Source organism: Pollicipes pollicipes, unplaced genomic scaffold, assembly GCF_011947565.3.
Source record: "Pollicipes pollicipes isolate AB1234 unplaced genomic scaffold, Ppol_2.1 Scaffold_6138;HRSCAF=7277_pilon_pilon_pilon, whole genome shotgun sequence".
Lineage (NCBI taxonomy): Eukaryota > Metazoa > Arthropoda > Thecostraca > Pollicipedomorpha > Pollicipedidae > Pollicipes > Pollicipes pollicipes.
Genome location: NW_023596818.1, coordinates 18717235 through 18740337, shown reverse-complemented (window position 1 = coordinate 18740337; position 23103 = coordinate 18717235). Strand labels below are relative to the sequence as shown.

General features: G+C 61.6%; 1 protein-coding gene across 1 annotated transcript in view; it reads left to right on the top strand.

The window, feature by feature from the left end:
- The window catches only part of LOC119105404 (nuclear hormone receptor E75), an 80367-nt gene extending 60755 nt beyond the window's left edge, over positions 1–19612 (top strand). Inside the window, exons 2-8 of the mRNA XM_037228870.1 lie at positions 2490–2578; positions 5468–5612; positions 9220–9458; positions 12101–12307; positions 13647–14225; positions 14325–14784; positions 19434–19612. Coding sequence (XP_037084765.1) covers positions 2490–2578; positions 5468–5612; positions 9220–9458; positions 12101–12307; positions 13647–14225; positions 14325–14784; positions 19434–19612 — 1898 coding nt within the window. The remainder of the gene's footprint in view (positions 1–2489; positions 2579–5467; positions 5613–9219; positions 9459–12100; positions 12308–13646; positions 14226–14324; positions 14785–19433) is intronic.
- The last annotated feature ends 3491 nt before the right edge of the window (positions 19613–23103 follow it).

Sequence of the window (23103 nt, the reverse complement as noted above, 5' to 3'; positions counted from 1 at the left end):
TTTGCCTCGTGAGGAAGCAGTGCTTCCCTGAGCAAGCACTGCTGGGGAAGAAGTGCCTCCTGAGGAAGCGGTGCCTCCTGACTGACACTTGAGAAAGCAGTCAGTACCTCCTGACTTTTCAGTCATTTGAAGCCGGAGACAACTAGCAGTTCAAATAGTGACTTTATTTCATTGCCTTGTGAATAAACGAATACGCGAAACAGAAATTTAATATTAGCTTTTTCTTGGGTCTTTTCGGACCTTATGAACCGATTGTGTATCTGCTTAGCCATGTATTTTCCTTTTACCTTCTATTTCGCAAACATCAACATCGACCCGCTCATGTTCATATTCCTGTACCAGAATGGTGTTTTGAGACCACACCCCGGAAAAAAACAGAATGAATGTGTCCAGTGAACATAAGTCTTCAACAACAAGCTAGCTGCCTGTTTCCACCCATTTCCCGGTTTCATACCCATCCCGGAAGATCACGCCGTCTACCGAATTCAAACATCCACCAGCGGCGTCCTCCATGGAGGAACAGATGCCTCCTCCGCGCGCGCGAGGGCACCCCCCGCCCGCGCACAACAGGAAGAGGCGAGGTGACGACCTTCTGTTTCGGCGCCGCGCGCGGCCGTGCCGCCGGCCGGAAGCGATATTTGGACGGGTTGTTCGCGCCCGAGCCCGGCGGCGCGCGGTCGCCGCCGGGTCCAAGGCCCTCCAGATCCCTTCCTGGCGACGCAGCCTTGGTCCCTGTGCGCTAACTACCTGACGCGGCGACGGCCGGCGCGCCGCGCCGCCAAGATCAAGGCTAACCTCTGGTTCAATGGACTTCCTCACCGGCTCGACCAATGGGAGCGCGCGCCGCCCGCCGCCGGCACCTGCCGCCCGGCTCGACGCTGGCAGATAGCAAATTTTCATGCAGTCTCATTTCGACTTTCACTATCGCGAGTGGCTGCGCTGCCGCTCCCGTGTGCGAGTGCGTGGTGACGGGCGTGTAGGAGGGGACTCTGAGCTGTGATCTGAGGTGCGTGTGAGGGCGCAACAGTGCGGCAGAGGATGTGCAGTCCGGAGCCGGCCGGCTACGTCTCCAGCACGACGACGGACTTCCGCGGCAGCACGCCCACCCTAGGTACGAGCAGGACGCGGTGGCTGGCACTCGGTGCAGACGTCTGCCTTCGGCTGAGTTGAAGGCATGCGTACGTGATGGACTGCATTCGCATCAAGATGTCGTTCTCAGCGGACGCAGATCCGCGCCTCGTGGCTTGGACTCGCTCGCCGCTGGCCCAGCGGGGCGCTGCAATGTATTGGCCGGGCCCAGCAGGTCGATACGGCCCCACAGAGGCGCGGCTTTGGTCGGCGAGGCGCGTTCGATCGCGGTAATAGCGCTGTGAATGTTTGTCCCCCCTCCCATGGCGGTTCAACGGCCGGCGCCGGCCGCCCTCTGCGTAACGCAGGTGAACGCACGCACAAAAACGGACGAGGGGTGAACGCCTGCGCCGCTCCGGAAATAGATCGGCTCCCCTCTGAGAACGCCGCTGGCGCTGAAGCAGAGGGGAGGTAGCCCCCTCTTTGAGAGCGCCGCCAGCATTGAGGCCAAGCTTCAGGAAGAGCGCGAATGATTGGAAAATTCCGTGTGATCGTGGTTGGGAATGACGCAGAAAGCTGGTGCAGCCGAGCTGCTGGGGCGACTTTTTCGGGAGGGCAGTGCTTGGGCTGCTGGTTTCGAGGAGAGGTGGTGTGGCCGATGCCGCGCTGACCTTAGCCCATAATTACACAACTGTTGTGTCACATTGGATCAATGTCTTGTCGGTGCATCTCTGTTGGTCAAACCAGCGTGGGGTTTTGATCGGCAAAGACCAGCATTTTGTATTCTCTGGTCTTACGCTGGCCACCGCTGTCTTGCTTCTTGCTCATGAGGCAACGTGTGGATCCTATAAGTTCTTCTCGATAATTTATCTCAAAGTAGATCCAGGCAGCTCGACATCTGTGCGTGACCTGACCTTTACTTGCCTGACTGGGCTCGCCGTTTGGGGCTTGTCTGGAGTACATTCGTTGTTTATCTCTCCCCACCGGATTGTTGTCCTCGCAGGATCTCGCGCGATTGAACGTCCCGCCTCAGTATTCGACATCATACCTGTCGCCCCACAAAAGAAGAGGTTCTGAATTCCACGCGTGTCGCTTTGGGCCCCGTCCCCAAATATATATATATATATATATATATATATATATATATATATATATATATATATATATTAATCCAAGCGATGACGTGTCCTGACGGTAGAAAACTTTCGTGAGTCGTCCTAAAATGTGCATGTTTGTGAATAGGGCGTGATCCCATACACGTAGCTCCCAAATGTTTTTGTCAAATATGGGATTTCCGCCTTTATTGGGAGGCAGCGGACACATCGCCCGGTCACATGTCGTCTGTTGCTGTGTATGGTCGAGCGGACAGAGCTCCCGGACTTCCGTCACCACCGTCTCACGTCTGACCACCTCCGTTGCAGATTTCGATGGGACCACCGTGCTCTGCCAGGTGTGTGGAGACAAGGCATCCGGCTTCCACTACGGCGTCCACTCCTGTGAAGGATGCAAGGTCAGTGTCCTGCCGTCTCCCCCAGGGCGCCCGCGCCGGAATGCGGCACCATGTGCAGGACGGCACCGCTGCGTGCCCCGCGACCCCGAGTGCGCCGGCTGCATGGCGCTGCTGGTCGGCCCGCCGGGGGCAGCGCGCTAGCAAATGATGAACGGGCCGATTTTTGCGGCGAGTCGGCATTGTTTTCGCGGGAATGTGTTGCGAAGTGCTGAGGCGTCAGCCGTTCGTAGTATTGGCCGCCATGAGGAAAACGGCGTGCTGTTGAGCAAGCTGACCAGTTCCTGGTTCACTGTGCCGGCGAGAATCCGAAACAGACTCGGCACGTAGCCTTGCCAGCGGTTTGCCGGCATTGGGTTAGCGGGTGTTCGGACGGCCGTGCGTGCTCAGGGCTATCGCTTGGCTGAAATAGTTCGGGTAGAGAGGCTAGATTGCTCGTAAGCCAACGTGAACAGGTGTTGCCGTAGTGGTGCCCGAAATAGCAAGTCGACCCGATCGCATATGGCGAGGTGGGATGAGCATCGAGGTTGTTGGATGTTTCTTTGCATGCTACGTCATGGGCATGATGTTCACTTCCGTCAAATTTGGGTGGCTTGACCGCTGGTTCAAGTCCCCACCCATCCCTATGGCGGAGCTACCAACAGTCCATCTGATTCGCGCACCGTCTCATCAGCTCCACTGCTGCGCGCCCAGCCTCAGCTCGGCACTTCCTCGGGCCGCCCTCGCGCGTCGCCAGGCTCCCGCCGGCCGGCCGCTGTATTTCCGCGTTGCGGAGCGTCCGGCTGGCGGTCTGCAGGGCCGCAGCGCGCCCGTCCTGTCAGGGTCAGCGTCAGCCGCCGCCGACAGGAGGCGGGCGAGCGGCCGCCAAGGCCAGCGCGGCCCAGTCGTTCAACCCGGCCACTGTGTCCTCCGCTGGCCATGAATCGGCCGGGCCATGAAGGGCGCCGTTCACCGGCGCCGCGGAGGAGCCGTCGGCCGCGGCTCGCTCGCCGGCCGCGCGCTCGGGTCGGGACTGGCCGCGCTCGCCCGTGCGGTGTAGTGGAGGGAAGATTGATCAGAACATCCCGCGAGACCGGCTGGGCGTGCACGCTCTGAGCGCCGTGTCTCCGTTCCTTTCTCGCGCCGCGCTCGTGTGAAATGTCCGTGTCCGGTCACGGCCCGGGTGTATCTTTGTTCCGTCCCGCTCGAGACGGCCCGGACTCGGTGCGGTCGCAGATGGCGCCACCGGTCTCGCCGTCGGGTGTGGCGGCGCCACCGTCGCGTCGCGCTGGCGGCGACGGTGAACAGTGTCAAGGGCATCGACCCACGCGGCCGCCGGTCTGCCGTCTTAATGGTATCGCAGGTATCACACGCCGCTGGACAGCTACGGGCTTCAGTTCCCGCGCGCAGAATAGCCCCGCGCCGTCGCCCCTCGCCTCGGGAGCCGCCCGCTCCGCGCGGCCGTCCGTGACGGACACGGTCCACCGGCGGCCCGCAGCCGCGTTCCCGGCCGGGGTTTTTGCACCGGGCGATCGCGTTGCTGGGCTCGGCCACGCCGGGGTCATTAGCATAGGCTTTTTGCTGGCGTAGCCTTGGGCCCTCGGCCGACCGCTACGCTGTTGACAGGGTGACAGTGAGGCCGCGGGATGGACGCCGTCCGGCGGTGGGCGGCGTCGGCACGTGTCCGGAAATGTTCTGTCAGCAGATGTTTCAGATGAAGTGATGGTCAGATATATCCCGCTGTAGCTGAAGCTTTGCGTTCTCCGCCCGTGTGGTCCTCTCAAAGTGCATTCAGTGGTCCTTGCCGGGTTGCGTCTCACCATTTGATTCCACTTCATTTCATGCGTCTCGCCATTTCCGGGTGTGTCGGGCGGAATTGTTGTGGTAGTGTCGGGCTTACGATGTTCAACAGCGGGAGCTGAGCGGTGATACATCCAGCCCGATTGCAGTAACTTAGCACTTTTACCGCAGTACGTGTGTACAACCTGCAGTTGTTGATTCACCGAGCAGTCTTGCAGGCCCCGAAGCTTCCTTGCCCGTTCACGCATTGATGTAGAACGATTTAGCCACAGGCGTCAGGTCTGTACTGGGCACGGGTCAACTATTGTGGAGCCCATCGTCGCGTTGTTGCCTTTCAGTCTGAGTACCGTTGATTCAGGATTCAGGATATATTGCGCTGAGTGTACGCAGTCGATCAGGAGCCAGCAGCCGGCTCGCCGCCCAGCGGCTGCCCAGTGCGGCGCCGGGGCGGCACCGGCGCAGGGTCGGCCGCTGGGCTGGGCGGCCGGGCCGGCCGGACAGACGCCCCGGTGCAGAGCACCCGGCCGCCGCCGCCGCCGCCGCCACGGGTGTCAGTGTGGGTCACTCGGCCTGTCGACGGCGGGTCAGTTCGGCGCGCCGCTCCGGGTCGCCGCGTAGCCCAGTTAGCCGAACTGTGCCGCCGCGCGCCGCGGCCGGCACGCGCACTCTCGCTGTCGGCTGACCTCGCCGTGCGCGATCTGGGTCGGGCGGGCGGCGCCGCGGCGGCCGACGGCGCCGCCCGGCAGCGGCCGACGTGGGAAGCGGCGCCACCGACGCTGTTTTTGTTTGCGTCCGGACCGTTAGCGGCGGCGCGCGCGGGCGGAACGGTTTTACCGCCGAGGCGCCGGCCGGGGCGCCGCTCGTCTCGCGGCGACGGCCGGGGTCAAACACCCCGGCAGACGGCCGTCCAAAGCCGCCCATCTCCTGCCGGCAAAGTCGGGCTCACACACGCAACCGTCCCCGTGGTCCGTCTCATGTCACGAGCCCGGCGGATGAGCCTGGAGTCGTGTGGTGGTGTCTGGCAGTCCCTGGTCTTGTGGCACCTTTTTTGCATGACGCTCGCGGCTCGACCGGTCCTGTATCACGTGTGTGACCGTTTTTATCGGGTTTCAGGGGTTCTTCCGCCGCTCAATTCAGCAGAAGATCCAGTACAAGCCGTGCACCAAGAACCAAAACTGCTCCATCCTGCGGATAAACCGCAACCGGTGTCAGTACTGTCGGCTGAAGAAATGCATCACGGTCGGCATGAGTCGCGACGGTGAGTCGGATTCAGCGACCCGGCGCCTGTCTGATCCTGCCGCACTCATCCGCGCCAGCCCTGCCGCACCCATCAGTCTCCGGCCAGGCCGCTGGCGCTCTTCCAAACGGCTTGCCCCATGCAGCGTGGCTGACGTGACCGGCCGCGACGCCGGATATCTGCAGGGGAGGGGATCGGTGGATCGATCGGCGCCCGGGTCAGCGCCCGGCTATCGAGGCCGTTCCCCGTACCCCGCCGCCCGCCCACTCACGGGAACCCCAGTGACGCCGGCCGCACCGCCGCCGGCCCAGGTGCGCACACTTCCGACGATGCGGGTCAGTGACCTGGCCTGGCGCCGGAAATAGCCGCCGCCCCGTGCATTCCGAGGGGGAAGGGTTTCCGCCGCGCGGCGGCAGCAGGAGAGGTCGAAGCCCCCGTCGCTGCACCGTTACGTCGGCGGTGCACTGAGGAGACGGGGCGTCCCGCCTGTCATTAGCGGCGCCCCGTCCCCGGAGAGGGGCGGTCCTGCGGTCGCCGTCGTCATGACCGGGCCACCTGTCCCGCCGCCGGCGACCGTTGCCGCTGCTGCTGCTGCTGCTGCCGCTGCCGATCCCGGTCCTGACTGGCCCGTCAGACGGCCCAGCGGCGCCGGCGCCCGGCTGGAAGGGGCGGCGCCGCAGGGGCGGGGTTCACCGAATGCTCAGCTGATTAGTCCAGCCGGATAAACCGGCGCTGTGTATGTGTCCGGCGGGGCGGATTAACGGTAAGCCATGTGTGGCATCATGCCGCGCACTCTTGACTGCAGTACCAAACTCAAATGAAAGACAATAAACAAACAGTAATAGTCGCTGAAGATACGCCTTTTTCAGTTGAGTTTAGAATTATGAGTAATTTTTAAAACTTATTTATGGTAAATTTTGTAATCACCAAGTTCAAAACTCACCTGAATACGACAAGTCGGACGAAAAATAGTAATTTTTGTTTCATATGTTTTGGCTTTCATTCGAAATTGAAACTGCACTCAAAAGTGTACGGTGTACCATTGACAAAGATACACGGTCTCAGAGAAGGTCTGCTATCGACAAGTGATAGATTGTGACCTTGCCCAATCCTGCAGCGACCCGTTGAACCTGCTGCTGATCACCGGGAGCGTGCAGCGAACTAGGAAATCGGGGCTCGATCTCGCCACTCCCGCACCATGTCGCCCCATGTGGCTTCCATGGTGTGGCATGGTGCGGTATGAGTCACCACTCCCTGAGCCTCACAACAGGCGCCATACGACAGGAGCCACCGCACCCTGAGCGACTCCGCCACTGAGCCGCTCAGAGTGACCGGCCAGGCGATGCCAACCGCACGCGCTGGACCGCCCAGTGCGTCCATGTTACGAGCCACCGAGCCACGAATCATACCATGCCCCCCACCCCACCCCGCCCCACCCTCCCCTCAGCCACGCCATGGGCCACTCGGCGGCCGGCCCGGCCCGGCTCTGACTCTGACTCTGACTCAGCGCCGGCCGGCCGGCCGGGTGAACGAACCCGGGTTACGGGGTCACGGCGGCGGCGCGCGCCCCAGTTCTGTGACGTCACGGCCGGGCCGCGTACGCGATCGCCGCGACCGGCGCCGCGGCACCGGTCCCGCCAGTGGAACGGTGCCGAGACGCCGCGACGGTCGCACCTGGTCCGACGCTCTCGCCGGCCGCCGCCCGCGCCACGTTAGCTGTGTGAGAGGAGGGGCGTGACGACGAGCGAGCGACACGGAGAGGACGGGACAGCGCGGCGCGATGGGATATACGGAGAAGGGTGAGTGGAGTCGGTGACCCGAGCGTGCGCGGGAGGGGGTCAGTGCGGCGTCCTCACACCCGTGCCGCGCCCGCACCGCGCTGTTTCCGGTGTTTGCCCAGCCGCGCGGCAGCATCCGCCCATGCGCTCGCTCATGCAGGGTCCATTTCCTGGGCGTGGCGGTCGCCCAGTGCCCCGGCGGCCCGCTGCCCCTCTGACCCCGCGCCCCTTCCGCCGGCCGTCGGACGACCCGGAAGGGAGGGGGTGTTTGACCTCGACGCGGAAGCGGCCGTCCGCCGCCCGCCCGCCCGCCCGCCTGCCTGCCTGCCTGCCTGCCTGCCTGCCTGCCTTGGCGGTAGCTGCCCGGTGAAGGACGCGGCGCCGGCAAAAACTGTGACCTCGGTGCGGTCCGCGCGCCCGTCACCGCTGCCGCCGTGAAGCGGGCCGTTAGGTATATTGCTAGCCCGGATGGCGACGGCCGGTACGGGTGCAGGGCACTGAGGCGATACGGCGGACGGGTACCGCTGCAGCGGCGCCAGCGGACGAGTGGCTGGCTCGGGCTCGCACCGGTCCTTGTCCGCGTTCTGGCCGGAGCCGTGCCAAGACCGTCTCCCGCCCTCGTGCTGGTTGTGGCGGCTGCCCCTTGGTGCAGACCGTGCTCTGCGGGCCTGCAGGCTCAACAGCCGTGTTCCCAACGGCCGTGCTCCCAGCTGCCGCACTCCCAACGGCCGTGCTCTTAACGGCCGCACTCCCAACGGCCGCGCTCCCAGCGGCCGTGCTCCCAACGGTCGCGCTCTCAACGGCTGTGCCCCCAACGGCCCGGCGAGCCCCGCGGTACGGTCGGCGCGGCCGGCGACTGCACAGTGGCACACAAAGACATCGTCGTGCAGCGGCGCGCGGCGTGCGAGGACCTCCAGGCGCGCTTCCGCGGCGCACGGCTGTCCTCGGTCACTCCGTCCCGCCCTCCGGACAACCCGGAAGGATGGCCTGTCGAACCAGGACGCGCGGCCCTGCCACCCCGCGACATCAAGGGCGCCTGTCCGGCCCCGAACCCCCCCCCCCCCCCCCCCGTCCTCTCGCCCCGCCCCGCGCCTCCCACGGTCTCGCAAACACGCCGGTTTCTCGGCGACCTGCGGGGGTGTCCCAGTTGTGCGCGAGGGGGCGGCCGCCCGCCAATCTGGGTCAGCGATTGTACACGGGCCGGCCGAGCAGCCGTCTCCCCGCCGTACGCGCGCCACTATTGACGAGCGCGCGGCCGCCGGCGCCGGTTTCAAGGTTAGACGGCCGGGCGGCGGCGGCCGCGCGCAGTTGCTCGGCGCGGCGCGGCAGAGGCGGAGCGGCCGCACAGTGCAGGCGACGCTGGCCCGCGGCGCTCGTGCGCTTGACCCGGTGACCTCGTGACCGTGCCCGGCCACCGCCATGGATATCTCCAACGACCTGCCCATCCTCAAAGGCATCCTGCAGGACCAGACCGGAAGTCGGTACTCGTGTAAGTGGTGGCGGCTGTGGAGCGCCGACCGGTGTCGGCGGGGCCGGTCCCGTGTGGGAGTGGGGTTCGGTGTCGTGTGAGATGTCTGCGTCAGCGTCGGTGCGCGCGTGACTGCGTGCGTGACGGCGTGGCTCTCTTGCGACGGCCGGGCGTGTTAGCCGTGTGCGCGCGTGCTTGTGAGGTGGGGCGCGCGTCTGACTCCACATCCACCTCTCATCAACCGAATTCGGAGGAGGCGGGACGCCTTGGATCCGACCGTTGCGCCGGATAGTGCTCCCTGCGTGCGTCCACTCTCAGCGCGCGGGCCGGTGGTCATGTGTGCGTGTGTGCATGCCTGACAGCCCGCCTCCTCTCCTTGCAGCGGTCCGGTTCGGACGCGTGCCGAAGCGCGAGAAGGCCAAGATCCTGGCGGCCATGCAGTCGGTGAACCAGAAGTACCAGGAGCGCGCCTTTCTCTCTGAGCTGGAGGACGATGGCAAGCTGGTCCGCATCATCGTGCAGGCGCACCTGGAGTCGTGCGACTTCACGTGGGCCAAGGTGGGCGCCATGCTGCAGGCAGCGCGCCAGGCGCCCAGCTACAGCCACAATACCTCCGGCTATGTGAGTACCTTCCGGCTGCCTGTGGGCGGGGGAGGGGGGGCTGATGTTCATGGCTACGAGCAGTCACCGGTGGTATGCTGGGGATGGAGATGATGGGTGGTTCTGCATAGAGATGAGCATTGAGATAACGTTGATTGCATCGATGCGAATTATTGCTGACAGTCATTGGCGAATTGTCACTGCCCTCCACGGGCGAGAAGTGCCACTGGTCCATTCAGTAATTTTAGCTGCACGTATTAGGTATACAGGGTACTAAACGTCCCTGAGGAACCCCCAGTGTCTTCTGCAACCACGGACTTCCTTCCGTATTTCGCAACCGGTGTTGCAACTGGAAGCCTCCACACGTGTTCTTGCGTAACCACGTCCATTGCCCCCTCCCCCCGTAACCGCGTCAATTGCCCCCTCTCCCCCGTAACCGCGTCAATTGCCCCGCCATCCCCAACATCAGGCATGTGCCGGGCCAACGACCTCAGCACATCCCACGCTTGACCCCTGACCTCACGTGACCTTTCATGACCTTGCGCTGCGTTGGCACGTAGCGGCGTAGCGGCCCGGCCGCCCATCTGCGCCCATGGCGCGCTGCTAGCGGCCGGCCGGCCGGCGTGGAGCCGGTGGCACGTGCTTCGGCTTGCCAGTCGGTCTGTCGGCGGCCCCGTCAAGGCGCGCAGAGGCGCGGCCGTCGCCCCCGCCCGTCCGGACGTCCCGAGTGACGAAACACGCGCCGCCCGCCGCCCCGGTGACGTCACAGCTGACCTTGGCAGGCTGCCATGTGGGCCCCTTTGACGCGCGACCTTCGCGCTGCTGATAAGTCCGCCAAAACGCTGAAACGCCGCGATCGGCGGAGGGGTGCGGGGCGCACGTGGTTGCGTCTGGCGTCGGGCCGCGAGCTCCGAAGTGGCGCGGGCGGCTCAAAGAGCGGGCCAGACGACCATTATCGCAAGTCGGCCGGGCTTTGGTGCGGCGCGGACACCTGGCCCGCCAGACAGCTCCCCTCGCGCCGGCCAGACGACCGCCCCCCTTCGCACCCCTATTGAATGCGGCGGAAACCAGCCAAGGCTGGCGACGGCATCAAGGTCGCGGGGTAGACGCGCCTGACCTTGGGTGACACTTGTGACTGGAGCGGCGGCGAGACGCGACCGCGGGGACGTCTCCGGCTCCGTCCCCGCTGTATTTCTGGTCCTGGGATCGGCTATTTCAGCCGACCCCAGGGTCGCCGCATTGGCAGCGGCAGGCACAGCCGCACGGTCCGCTGCTGCCGCCGCTGTCGGCCCCCCCCCCCCCTCTCCGCCCCCCTTCTGTTCACCCCGCTCGCGGCGCGCGCCCCCGGCCCGGTCCCCCGTCTGGCGCGCGCTGCCATGGGTTCACCGGCGCCGGAGCCTGGCTCGCCGGGCGGAGCTATTTCGTGCCGGGCGGACATCGATCGCGCGCGACGCGGTGGAAAGGCCAAGGTCACGTTACGAAAGCAGACGACGTCGATGCGCAGGTTCGGGTCGGCCAGCCAATCGATGGCCGTCCGGAAAGAGCGGGCGGCGTCGGCGCGCGCTCGCCGCTCGGTATGAACGCGAGCCAGCCGGCGTCGGCGCGCGGCGCCGGCTCGACGCCTGCCCTGCGGCCAAAGTTCGCCGCGCGCACGCCGAACGACCGACGCAAGATACGCGAGTCGCCGAATCAACAGGCGCAGTTAGCCGACCGATCAATTGTAAACATGTTTTCACTGGCGGTGACCTTCAGGGAACCTTGCGCTCTTATGAAACGGAGGCTTTGGCGAAACTGTGCACCGGACGCGCGACCGCCGAGACGGGGGTCTTCCCGGGCCGGCCGGCCGCCCGGCACGTGCAGCCGTCCGCCGTCGGCCGTCCCCCGTCCCTCAGCGGTGCTCGTGCGGCGGCAGGCCGCGGAAGTGTGGCTTCTCTGGCGGGTGACCACCACCTGAGCGCCTGTAGCGCTTGTTTGCCGGCCGGTGCGACAAAAACGGCGGCTCTGTGACGAGGCAGCGGCCGGGCGCGCGCCAAAGGTCACCGCGTGCTGAACAAACAATGAGCCGGCGCATCGGCGGTCCGTTAGGACCGGCCAGCCGGGACCTTGAGGCTGCAAACAGGCCGGGCTTTGAGCGGGCGCCGGCGCGCCGGCGCGCCAAAACGCGGGCATTTCCGCGCGCCGATTGACGGTGACCTTGGGCTCGCGAGCCGATGGCATCAGCGATTCGCGGAAACGGCGCCGACGGCTCGCCTACGCGCCGCCAGCGGCCCCCCGTCCGTCTTCAGTCACGGCAGGCGGCGGGGATGATCGGAGAGGAGTTCGGGGGGGGGGGGGCATCACTGGGCGCCGCGAGAGTTGGTGTGTCCGGCGCAGGCCGCAGCTGCGTTGCTTGGGCCTGCCCGTCCTGAACTACCTCAAGGTGACCTGAACTGACCCCTGGTGTGATCCCAGGTCGCCAGAATTGACCCTTGGTGACCTGTGCAAACAGCCTACGTTCCCTGACGTGTGTCGACCTATCTGAGAAAGGCAACATCTATTTCGCTCAACCCCCAAGCCCACAACCACCGGCGCCGCCCTGCAGTGACCGCCATGGGACACCCCAGTCCACAGGCCACGACTCGACCTGACCTGACCTGACCTGACCGCCGTCTCTCCCGTTGCAGGCGTGCCCGCTGAGCCCGCGCATCGTCGGCGTCGACGGGCGCTTGCGCGACTCGCAGCTGTTCGGGCCGCACATCAAAGCCGTGGTGGACTTCGCCAAGCAGCTGCCCGGCTTCCTGCGCCTGCCCGAGGAGGACCGCGTCACTCTGCTCAAGTCGAGCGTGTTCGAGGTGCTGCTGGTCTGGCTCGCCTGCATGTTTGACAGCAAGGTGAGCCTAGGCCCGAGCTGCGGGTGTGCTGCGCCGCGCTTCGCGAACACGGAGGGCTGACAAGCACTGGCTGGCCGGGGCCGGGGAGTGGTGTCGCCTCGTCGCGCTGGGTCGGCCGGCAGAGGCTGCGGAGGCACGAGCGATTCGGCCTCCCGCTGGCACCGAGCAGGTTGGGAGGGGGGGGGGGGCAAACAGCACCTCGAGGTCACCCTGCAACGGTGCGGCACCACCTGCGGACTGTCAATCACGGCTGGGCGGCTGGCTGGCAGGCGGGGCCGCGACACGACCTTCGCACCACATCTGGAGCCGGCGCGAGCCAACTGGGCCGCCCGCGCACTGAGAGCGGCCGGAGCGCTCCCCGGGCGCCGGCGGACCCGGACAGCCCCCCACCCGCGTCCATGTGCGCCCGCCGCGGTGCCCCCGCGCCGCGGCAGAAATAGCCTGTGGCCTCGCTCGGCGATAGCCTCCCCCCACGTCCCGCAAAAATCCCGCCGATTGCAGCGTTTCCGCGGCGAGGCCCGCGCGGAAAGTCGAGGGCGGCGATTCAGGCCGCGCGCTGTCAGGTGGTGACCAGGAAGCGACCGCGGACTGCACGGGGGGGGGGGGGGTGGCCTACGACGGGCGGGGTGGGGCGACCAACTGCTGACGTGCAGAGGTGTTCGTGGAGGCGCCTCGGCATCCAGTCACCCGGGAATGTCGTAGTGGGCCGTTCCCAGGCTGGGGCCTGCTCACAGCGATCGAACGCCTCGAGAGGCTGCGCTGGTGACCTTACTTGTCGCACACCACGGGTGCAGGCAGCATGTGGGATGTTCGATAATCGACCCCGTCCCCCTCTCGGTATAAAAGAATCTCGAAGCGAACCCGGCGGGCCGACACTGGCGTCAGCCGATGTGCCGGTCCTGTTCGAGGGCTGGTGGGCGCTGGCCGACCCCTGTCACCGCCGCGTCTCCCTCCCCGCCGGGGGTGGATCACTGCCCGGGCCATGCGCTGCTGGAATGTCGCGGCGCTGCAGTGGCGAGGTCCAAGGTCAGCGGCCATGTCGCTGCGCCTTTGTCGGAAGGGGGCGGGGGGGGGGGCTGACCTTGACTGCGGGCGGGCGGACGCTGACCGGCGGCTGCACTCTTTATTGGACTCTTACCGCGGCGTTGACGATTGCAGTGCCCCCACAACGGGGACTTTGTGTTGATACTGGAGTGATACAGGCTGCAACAAGGAGCGGGCTGATGTGGGGTAGTGCAGAAGTGGGATTTACGTGATGTCTTATAAGACGTGTCGTGTCTTCTGCGAAGGCAGTGGTTTTTGTGCGCAGTACACTCACAGTCGTCTCCATTTGTTGCAGACGAATACGGCGGCATGCCTGAACGGTCAGCTGGTGCGACGGGACGCGTTCCCAGCCGGCTCGCAACCCAAATTCCTGCTCGACTCCATGTTCAGCTTCGCCCAACAGCTGAACGCGCTGCGCCTCAGCGACGCCGAGATTGGCCTGTTCTGCGCATGCGTGGTGCTGACCACCGAGCGGCCCGGCCTGCGCAACCTGGAGCTGATCGGCCGCATCCACCACAAGATGGACGCTGCGCTGCGCGCGGTGCTGGCGCAGAACCATCCGCAGACGCCCGACCTGTACGACCAGCTGGCGCGTAAGGTGCACGATCTGAAGACGCTCAACACGCTGCACTCGGACATGATCCGCTCGCTGAAGGAGCCGGAGGAGCGGCAGCGGCCGGCCGAGGAGCGGCAGCGGCCGGCGGCGCCGGCCGGCTCGCCTGCCTGGCCGACCGACGCCGTGCGCGAGACGAACCACTCGCCGCACAGTCTCAGCTCCGGCTACGTGGGCAGCGAGGAGGGCAGCGTGCAGTCACCGGCCGGGCGGCACACCGACTCGTCGCCCTCGCCGGACGCGCCGGCCGGCGGCTCGGCGGCCGCCTCGCACCCGCACCTGGTGGCGGCGCTGCAGCCGCGGCCGCCGCCGCTCAAGCGCAAGGCTGAGAGCCCGGCGGCGCGCGACGCCAGCCCATGCCCGTCGGCCAGCGGGCCGGCCAGCCCCTGCTCGTCGCCGCGCAGCCTGTTCGACGAGCGCGGCGGCGAGCCGTTCGTCAAGGCCGAGTCGGACGAGTACATGCCGCTGCTGAAGCAGGCGCTCTCCAAGCCGAGCCTGGCCGTGGCGGACGCCGGCGGCCGCGCGCTCGTCGAGACAGCCTTCGTGCCGCACAAGAAGTTCCGCTGGATGCGCCGCGAGAACGACGCCGAGCCGACCGAGTCGTCTGATGAGATGGGTGACGAGGAGAAGGCGTCGCGCACGCCCACGCTGAGCCGCATCCTCGGCGCGCCGCCGCAGCGAGGCTGGAGTGCAGAGCAGATCCGACAGCGCGAGGCTGTGGCGCACCTGCTGAGCATGCACGCCGGGCTGGGCGGCGCGCCGGTGCCCCCGCCGCCTCCGCCACCGCCGCCGGCACCGGCGCCCGCGCCGGCCGGCTGTCCGTACCGCGCGGCGGCGCGCCAGCCCACGCACGTGGCCGTGGCGGCGCCGCCGATGCCGCCGCACCACGTGCGCGCGTCGCCGGCGCCGGTGACGATCGCGCCGCCGCGGCTCTCACCGGCGCCGGCGCCGGCCCACAGCCCGTCGCCGTCCGATGCGCGGCGCGTGAGCCCGCCCCCCGCCAGCAGCCCGGCGGCGGCCCCCACCGATCTCACCGAAGTCCAGCCGCTCAACCTCTCCAAGAAGATGAGCCCACGCGTGTCGCTGGAGGCGGTGTAAGGTCGGCCGCTGCGAGCGGCGCGTGTCCCGCCCCACCGGGCGACTCGAGTCACTTTCATTTGTTGTCTTTGAACTGTTGGTCAGTGGAGCCAGTCGGCGAGTACAAATATGCGGCGCGCGTGCACGCGAGGAGACCAAAATTATCGGCGTATTTATGTTAAGGTGCGGCGGCTGTGTTGGCGGAGGACCAGTGTAGCATACGTGTTGGGCGCGCGGCCGGCGGCTGGCCGGCGCGAGGCTTTAAGGCGCGTGCTGTGAGCGCGCAGCGGGCGCGCGTGATTTTGTACAGGCGGGGAGTGGCCCGGGTCAGCCGGGCTGCAGGGCATTCATTCTGGCGCGCTGCCGTCGGCAGTGTCCCGGCACTGTCCGGCGGGCGCGCCTGTGCAAGCGATCGGCCCCGCCGTGTGTGCGTGTGCGTGTGTGTCGTCTTCTCGGTGAATCCACAAGTCGTAGCTGTCGCGGTTTGGTCGTTCGCACTGTATACATATATCGCTTTATGGTTTTGTTACAGGAGTTGTGGCGGCCGAAGTGCCGTGACTGGCGGCGTGTGGGGAGGGGGCAGACCTCTGACCCGGTCATGGACCGCCCCGCCCGCCCGCCCCTGTCTCTGTGTACATAGAATGGACTAGATCTCCCGCTTAGAGCAGTGGCTGAGGCGTCGAACTCGATTGGTTATATCGTGCTGGTGTACCATCATAAATAAAACAAAACCGTGTACAAACAAAGCGGCGTTTGTCATGGGGTGGCGGGAGGCCTGAACCGGCAGCCGTGATCGATCGGAAGCGGAAGCAGCTAAAAGCAGCGACTCGGCAAGACAGAGAGGACGCTGGGAGGAAGATGGCATTGGTGGAGCCGGATAAGACCAACCGGACCTTTGAACGCGTCGGCGTTACTTACGACGAGAACGGTCTATTTGCTATGGAAGGAGTTGGTTGTCAGGCAGATGAATCTGTTCCAAGTCGATGCAGAGTACAAACGCCACGAAACGAGCGCCACAGCGATGAAGCTGGCCGCCACACCTGCCCGAGGAAGCTGTTCTTCATCTCGAGGCACGCTCACATGTATTGCGGTACTCGCCGGCGCTGCATGCCTAGCTGGAAAGCACACACTCCAGGTGCCGAACCCGATGATCAACAGACATTTGCGTAGAGCAAGCCAATGTTACGTGGCGTCAAGCTGCGGGGATAAGCTGCTTTACCCGCGAGAAAGTGTGCGAGACATGTCAAAAATTCCTCACAGACGTTCGCTAGTGTTCAATGCTCGAAGCAATTGCAGGTTCACTTTTCACGAAGTGCCAAAGTCTGCAGACGTCTACTACGTATTAAGTGGCTGTTTGAAGAATGACGATGCACATCAGCTGTGACGGGACCTATAAGTATATTTACTAATTGGTAACGTACGTACCCTTCATACCCTTCATGTAAATAGTCCGAAGTGTAAAGGAATGTTTGGCGATTCAGCGCTTCATACAATCTCCCCCCCCCCCCCGCAGCCGTGTGGAGTACAACGACGCTACATTCCCAGGCATCTAAGCCACTGGAGCAGGGCTTCGAGCCAACAGCAGTGACCAGCTCTTTCCCAGACCGGTCTTTCCCATGCTACGTGGCGAGGTCTGGCGGCCACGCGGCGCGGCGTGCTTCACTGGGAAACCCGGCCGATTCCTCGTCAGCCCGTGGCGCTGATGAGCTGCCGCCCCCCCCCCCCCCTCCCTCGCGTCTCCCGCACGCACGTCAGGAGCGCACCGCTCTGGGTCAGAGCCCCGGTGGGCTGACCTCGCAGCGAGGTGAGGTCGGCATTTGCACCACTCACGGGCGGAGAGCTTCCGGAGATCGGCCGATCTCGCTCCACGAAGCCCGGTTCGGCGAGCAGCGCTCAGCACTTCGGCCGGGGTCGGTATTTGCACCACTCACGGGCGGAGAGCTTCCGGCGATCGGCCGATCTCGCCCCGCGAAGCCCGGTTCGGCGAGCGGTGCTCAGCACTTCGGCCGGGGTCGGTATTTGCACCACCCACGGGCGGAGAGCTTCCGGAGATCGGTCGATCTCGCCCCGCGAAGCCCGGTTCGGCGAGCGGTGCTCAGCACTTCGGCCGGGGGTCGGCATTTTGCCCTGCTGAGCTGAAGGCTGCGGTCCCGAGCCGGTCTGACATCATCGGGTCGCGTGGTCGGCGGCGTGGAGGGAGCGCTCCGAGCAATGTGGGCAAGCACCGTGTGCATGCATGTCGTAGGCGTTTAGCGTAACCTGGCATTTGAGGTAAGGTTAGGTGCTCCACGTAACGCGGACGGCGTTTCATATGATATTTGCAACATGATCATCACTACGCTACCTGACTGTAAACGTTGGGCGCCCCTTGAAATGCAATTGAGGCCACGAGCGTTTTCAGAAACGGTAATATTGCCTAACAGAAATAGACCAATTCATGGAACACCACAAGCGCATTGGGGCTTTAAGTACAGCTTGAATACATCGAGTACATAATGTTTAGTGTAACCGTCGTACGTCTGATGCTCAAATAAATGATGAATGCTGTTGTGATACGTTTTCGCCTCATAGGATAGAATTAGCCGCTCTAACTCTTCAGATGTCGGCCACCTAGTTCTGAGACGTTTCTAAGTTAGAGCAGTTAGTTCTACAAGTCGTTAAGACCTACCCAAAAAAGGAAAGATCCATTATTTTTTTTTTAAATTTGACATTTGTTATAGCTTAACACACAGCGCTCAGAGACAATAGAAAAATAAGAGAAACTTCTTCAAACAGTTTGCTGATGTGTGACCAACAGCTTCCCCGTTTGCTACAATCTACTTGTCGACACAGGGTGCTTGTCTCACTTGTCTGAATGGTGATATCTAAACATCATGACATCGTGACGTCTACCACAAGGCACGCGTTTTGCGGCACTTGCAGCACAAGATGCTGCATTGTTTTGTATTTGTCCAAAACGTGCGCGCTGTTGCACCTCCGTCCTTGAAACGAGAACTGTTCACGGAAGGTCTCCCTCATGGCCTCCCTTATCAAGACACTGATGGCTCTCTGATCGCCGCTGCTGGCCGCGGCGTCCGCCGGCGCATGCTCGGAGGTACCGGCAATCTTCCGAGAACGTACTCGGAATGAATCGCGTGCTTGAAATGATTGAGAACCACGTGGTCGACGCATGAGGATTACGTGCAGTGAACTCTTTCCCATAAGGTGAAGGCACATGACACTACGGCAATCTTGCAACAGTTAAATGGAAAGCCATGGGCTGGGCCTTCTGGGCGTCCCATGTCTTGGAACGCCCAGTTTTTCCGTCTCGAAATTCCAGATTACGCCGACGCGTACGACATGCATAACGTCAAGTTATATCTCCAGGAACAAGACGACCTCTGTCACCTTACACAAGGGCCATGATGCGCTGTAACAACTCAGCATGCAATGCAGGCCATCACACGAAATACGTGGAGGTTTGCTCACCAACAGAGCGGCGTTGGCCGTCCCCGCCCTCCTTTTTATCGTCACTTTATCGGACCCCCGCATCGCGCCTCTCCGGACTGCTCCTCGTAACCGCGGATAACCAGTTTTCCGAACGCAAAAGGCTTTGCGCATGATCATCGTTCCCATCTGTCGACATCTGCTTCGGTATTAGTGCTGAGCGGGCGGCCAAGCCCGTCCCGAGCGTCATGAATGTAAAACACGTGGATCGGGAACTCACGCATGCTGCCCGCACTGAGCCTGGTATGTGCGTGTGGCGGTGTACAACTTTCGCCTGTTGGGCAATCAGCTGCTGAGTTCGGTGAACGAACTCCATGTCCGGACAGCAGTCTGGGCAAGAACTTGCCTAGCCCCAACAGGCGCTCTCCCTGGTCCCCTGAGCGGTCTCTCTCGTCTCATCCAACTCTCTACCTGGGTCCTCTGAGCTGTCTCCCTGGAGCGGTCTCCCACATCTCAAAAGAGATCTCTCTGGCCTCCCAAGCTTATCCACCCGTTCCCTCAAAGCAGTCTCCTGATATATATATATATATATATATATATATATATATATATATACTGCCCCCCCCCCCCCGGGTGGTCTCCTGGTCTCTGAGAATCAGAGCCTTCGCGCCAGGTGACCGGCCGCCCCGCTCCCACTTTCCGGAAATGGCGGCAGTGACGTCATCAGAGCGCGCAGCCAGGCGGGACGGGTCGAACAACGGCATCGCTCCGACCGCGGTGCACCGTCGGGAACGACGCAGGAGGCTTCTCCGCAGAGGGACGAGCGGCGTGGGCGGCCGGCAGCGGCAGTGGTGCCGCTGAGCACCATAGGACGGCTGTCGCTGTGCACCATAGGGCTGCTGTTGCTGCGCACCATAGGACCGCTGTCGCTTCGCGCCATAGGACCGCCGTCCCTGCACACCGTAGGACGGCTGTGGCTGCGCACCATAGGACCGCTGTCGCTGCGCACCATAGGACTGCTGTCCCTGCGCACCATAGGACCGCTGTCGCTTCGCGCCATAGGACCGCTGTCCCTGCGCACCGTAGGACGGCTGTGGCTGCGCACCATAGGACCGCCGTTGCTGCGCACTTCGAATAGTCGATAAGCGAGGACGAAAAAAACAGCTTGTGTGGCTGTGCGCAGTTTTGGACAGAGGCGTAGGAGAAGATCCGGACCCATTCTGGAAACGTTTGTAATGGGCGTAGTGAAGCAATTGATGTGAGAGATGATACATATGTGAACTGCGAAGCTTGGGTCTTTACTGCGTATCGGAACGACGAAGCGAACTCTACTGAATGCACCTGTGAGAAATGGAGCTGAACTGCGAAGCTTGGGTCTTTACAGCGTATCGGAACGACCAGGCGAACTCTACTGAATGCACCTGTGAGAAATGGAGCCTTGAAAAATTTAGAATGCGGTTGTCTTTTCGCTCTGCATGCATGGTGGCCACGAGGCCGTAAGAAAGTCCCTTGCAACAGTCAATTCCTGTCCGTCGTGTCCATCTTATCGCCATGTGGGATATAAGACGGAAAATAGCATCCACTTATTGCCTCATATTGTTTTCTGTTTGTCAGATGCTTGGCTAATATTCGCAACTAATATGACATTTCATTTTTAAAACCAAGCCCAGTCCCAGTGTGGCGCCAGGCTTCTCAGAATGAAACAAATCGCACGCCATCGGCCGCTCCGACCGCGACGGACAGAACAGCTTGGTCCACCAGAAGTGCGCGCTCCGAACCCGGCCAGTCCATACATTCCGTCATTGCCAAGGGGGATGTCATAACTAGGCCGAACGGTCGACTGGATTTTGGTGGTCGAATTTTGGATCCTTTTACGCAGGCTGCTAACGGTGGGCGTAGTTTCGCAAAATGAGTTCGTGTGGCTGAACAGCGAAAAATGACTCAAGCTGTCCCCAAAATATGGCAACAAACAGGGTTCTCCTCGAACTTTGTTCACTTTCTTCCCAAAGCTGTGGAGCTTAAACCCATGTTGGGGGAAGCCCCCCCCCCCCCTCCCCCAACTGAATAGGTGACTACACCCCTGTACCTACGTTATGTTCATGTAAATTTATGTTGGCTCTGGCCGATTTACAAGCATTGTTGACTTTGTTGTGGATTGAGAAAACGTCAGGTCACGGAGAACAGTCACCGTTGAAGGTCAGCGCAGGTAATGGCCGTGTTGGCGCCACGGTACGCAATTCAAACGGATTGCACCCGACCCAACCGCCCAGAGAGAATTACTTTGATGAAAATACGTTTCACTTCACATACTGTTGTTACTGTGGTCACAGTGTTGTCACTCCACTTTCGGCCTGCCCGATCGTATGTGGAAGATCAAACAACAGTTCCCCGCTCTTGCCCGTGCAACTGTGCCGTGTCACGCGACCGTTGCATTGCCTTGTTTGTCAAAAACTGTTGTCTGCTGCTGACTAAGCCCACAAAGCAGCCATGGAAAACAAATAGTTACGAGTTTTGTCGTGACCAGATTTGATGCCTTTTATTCATTATGATAACGAGAGGCACCATGTCTTTATATACTGGGGATTGGGCCCGGTTCCATCAGCTTGAAGAAAATGATGCCAAATCTTAAGAACGTGAATGAAATGGCACTATATAGATTATGGGAAGTGCAACAACAACGTGCTTGCACTTTTTGCAAGCGTGAGGACTTACAGTGGATGACGTGATGCCAAACAAACCTGACGCAACATAACTCAACACAGTTGCCACCAGGTTTTTCCTCCATTTTCCCTCTATTCAGGTGTACTTTAGGCTTACTTCTCAGGCTTACTTCAGGCTTACTTCTTACTCCAGGCTTACTTCTTACTTCAGGCTTACTTCTTACTTCTTACTTCACTTCTTACATTCAGGCTTACTTCTTGTCCGTCCCATCTCCTCAAAGCAATATTCTTGTAAGGTTGTTTTGTTTTGTTTTGTGTTGTTTGTAGCGATCCTCCAGATTGACGGGGATCAGTGTGGCATGCAGATCAAGACGAAGCAGCCGTAAACGTGAATGGAGTATGATTTCCTAATGTCATGAACGTCAACTTTTGGAGCGATACTGATATGACTTAAAGCGTGCATGGACAGGACAACAGGAATCTGTTGAAAGCGCTGAAAACAGGCAAAACCCTTAGGAGTCCAACTTCCACAGGTTTTGCTGTCATAATTTTATATCGTTATCATAATGAATAAACGGCATTTAATCTGGTGACAACAAATCTAAAAAAATAAACGAAGTGCTTAACTTTACCAAGATTGCTGGTTGTCAGAATGGCCATCATCTAATGTCCACATTGGACATACTATGTCAGAGTCGAGGTCTTATGTGGCGCGTGGCGCATCGAAGTCGAAAATGCTCCAAATGCAAAAGGGTACCAAACAATGGAAGGTGTCTAATATTGTCATTGAAATTCCATAGTCATTGTAACTGATAACGCGACAAAGGCAAATCCCACCGACCTTTTCCCGCGGGACTTTAAGGTCACCCCATGGCGCAGTCGCGTTAAAGACGAGTTCGTCCCGAACGTAGTCCGGAAATAACTTGTAAGTCCGGAAATGCCGAGTAACATGTTTGGTGTCCAATGAAACAGTTTCAGAATAGCTATACAGACTGTGATATTGCCATGAGCTACTGTTATCCCTCGGTCGCTGCGACCCGCCTGCCATTCTCCACTACGATACGACGCTCACATGAGGATGTCGTGACTGTTTTTGTTCGGTAAGTCGGACTCAGATCCTGCTCATGCTCTTGTATGATGTCGTTTTCAGCTTGCTCGCATTTGCCACCTGGGCAAGACTTAAATTCAGATTTTTTTACTAGTTAAACTTCTCTTTTTTATCAACGGGAAATCTTGGTTGTTCCTTAACTTTCACGTGGGCTGTGAATCGTCTAAATTGAGAGACTTTCTCCGGATTTAATCGGGCTCATTCTCTGCTTGGTTTTTCTTTGGGCTCGTACGCACAGGAATCATGTCAGCTTTTGGTCGGGTGTGCTTCCTTTGCGAAGTCGCCCGGTCCATACCTGATTTTGCATCGTTCCCACTCGTTTGATCATCGGCTTGTATCGGTTTCAAAGCACTGCTGAACACGTCAATCAACGTCCACCTGGGTCACAACCGAGCAGGCTAATCGCCAAACAAAGTCAGCGCGATCGGGCTCCGAGTGAAAATCAAGCCAACAGCCTACTCCAGTTCCTAATGGTTCCCTGCTCAGTCTTAAGCTCGTCCATACAACACCTCGGCTTGAATCCGCTATTGACCGAAACTTGAAGCCGACCTGAGACATTTCGCGTGACCGAGGTAACAGGGGACGCATACACTGCACCCGTGTGAATATTTTGACGCCAGACTAAAGTCGCTCTCAAGCTCGAAATCTCACCGGAAATCAAACTCGGTCGTGCTGTTCAGCAAACCCTTGGTATGAACGACGAGCCTCCTGGCATTCATTCACACTCAGTCGGGGATGACGTCACCTGGGCGCGCTCACTCGCGCTGACAGTCGTCGTGACGACGAACCCCGCGCTCTGCCGGGCGACGGGTTCACTTGTGGCCACCGCGCTCCTGTGACCTTCGCCGTTGTGACCTTCGACGAACTC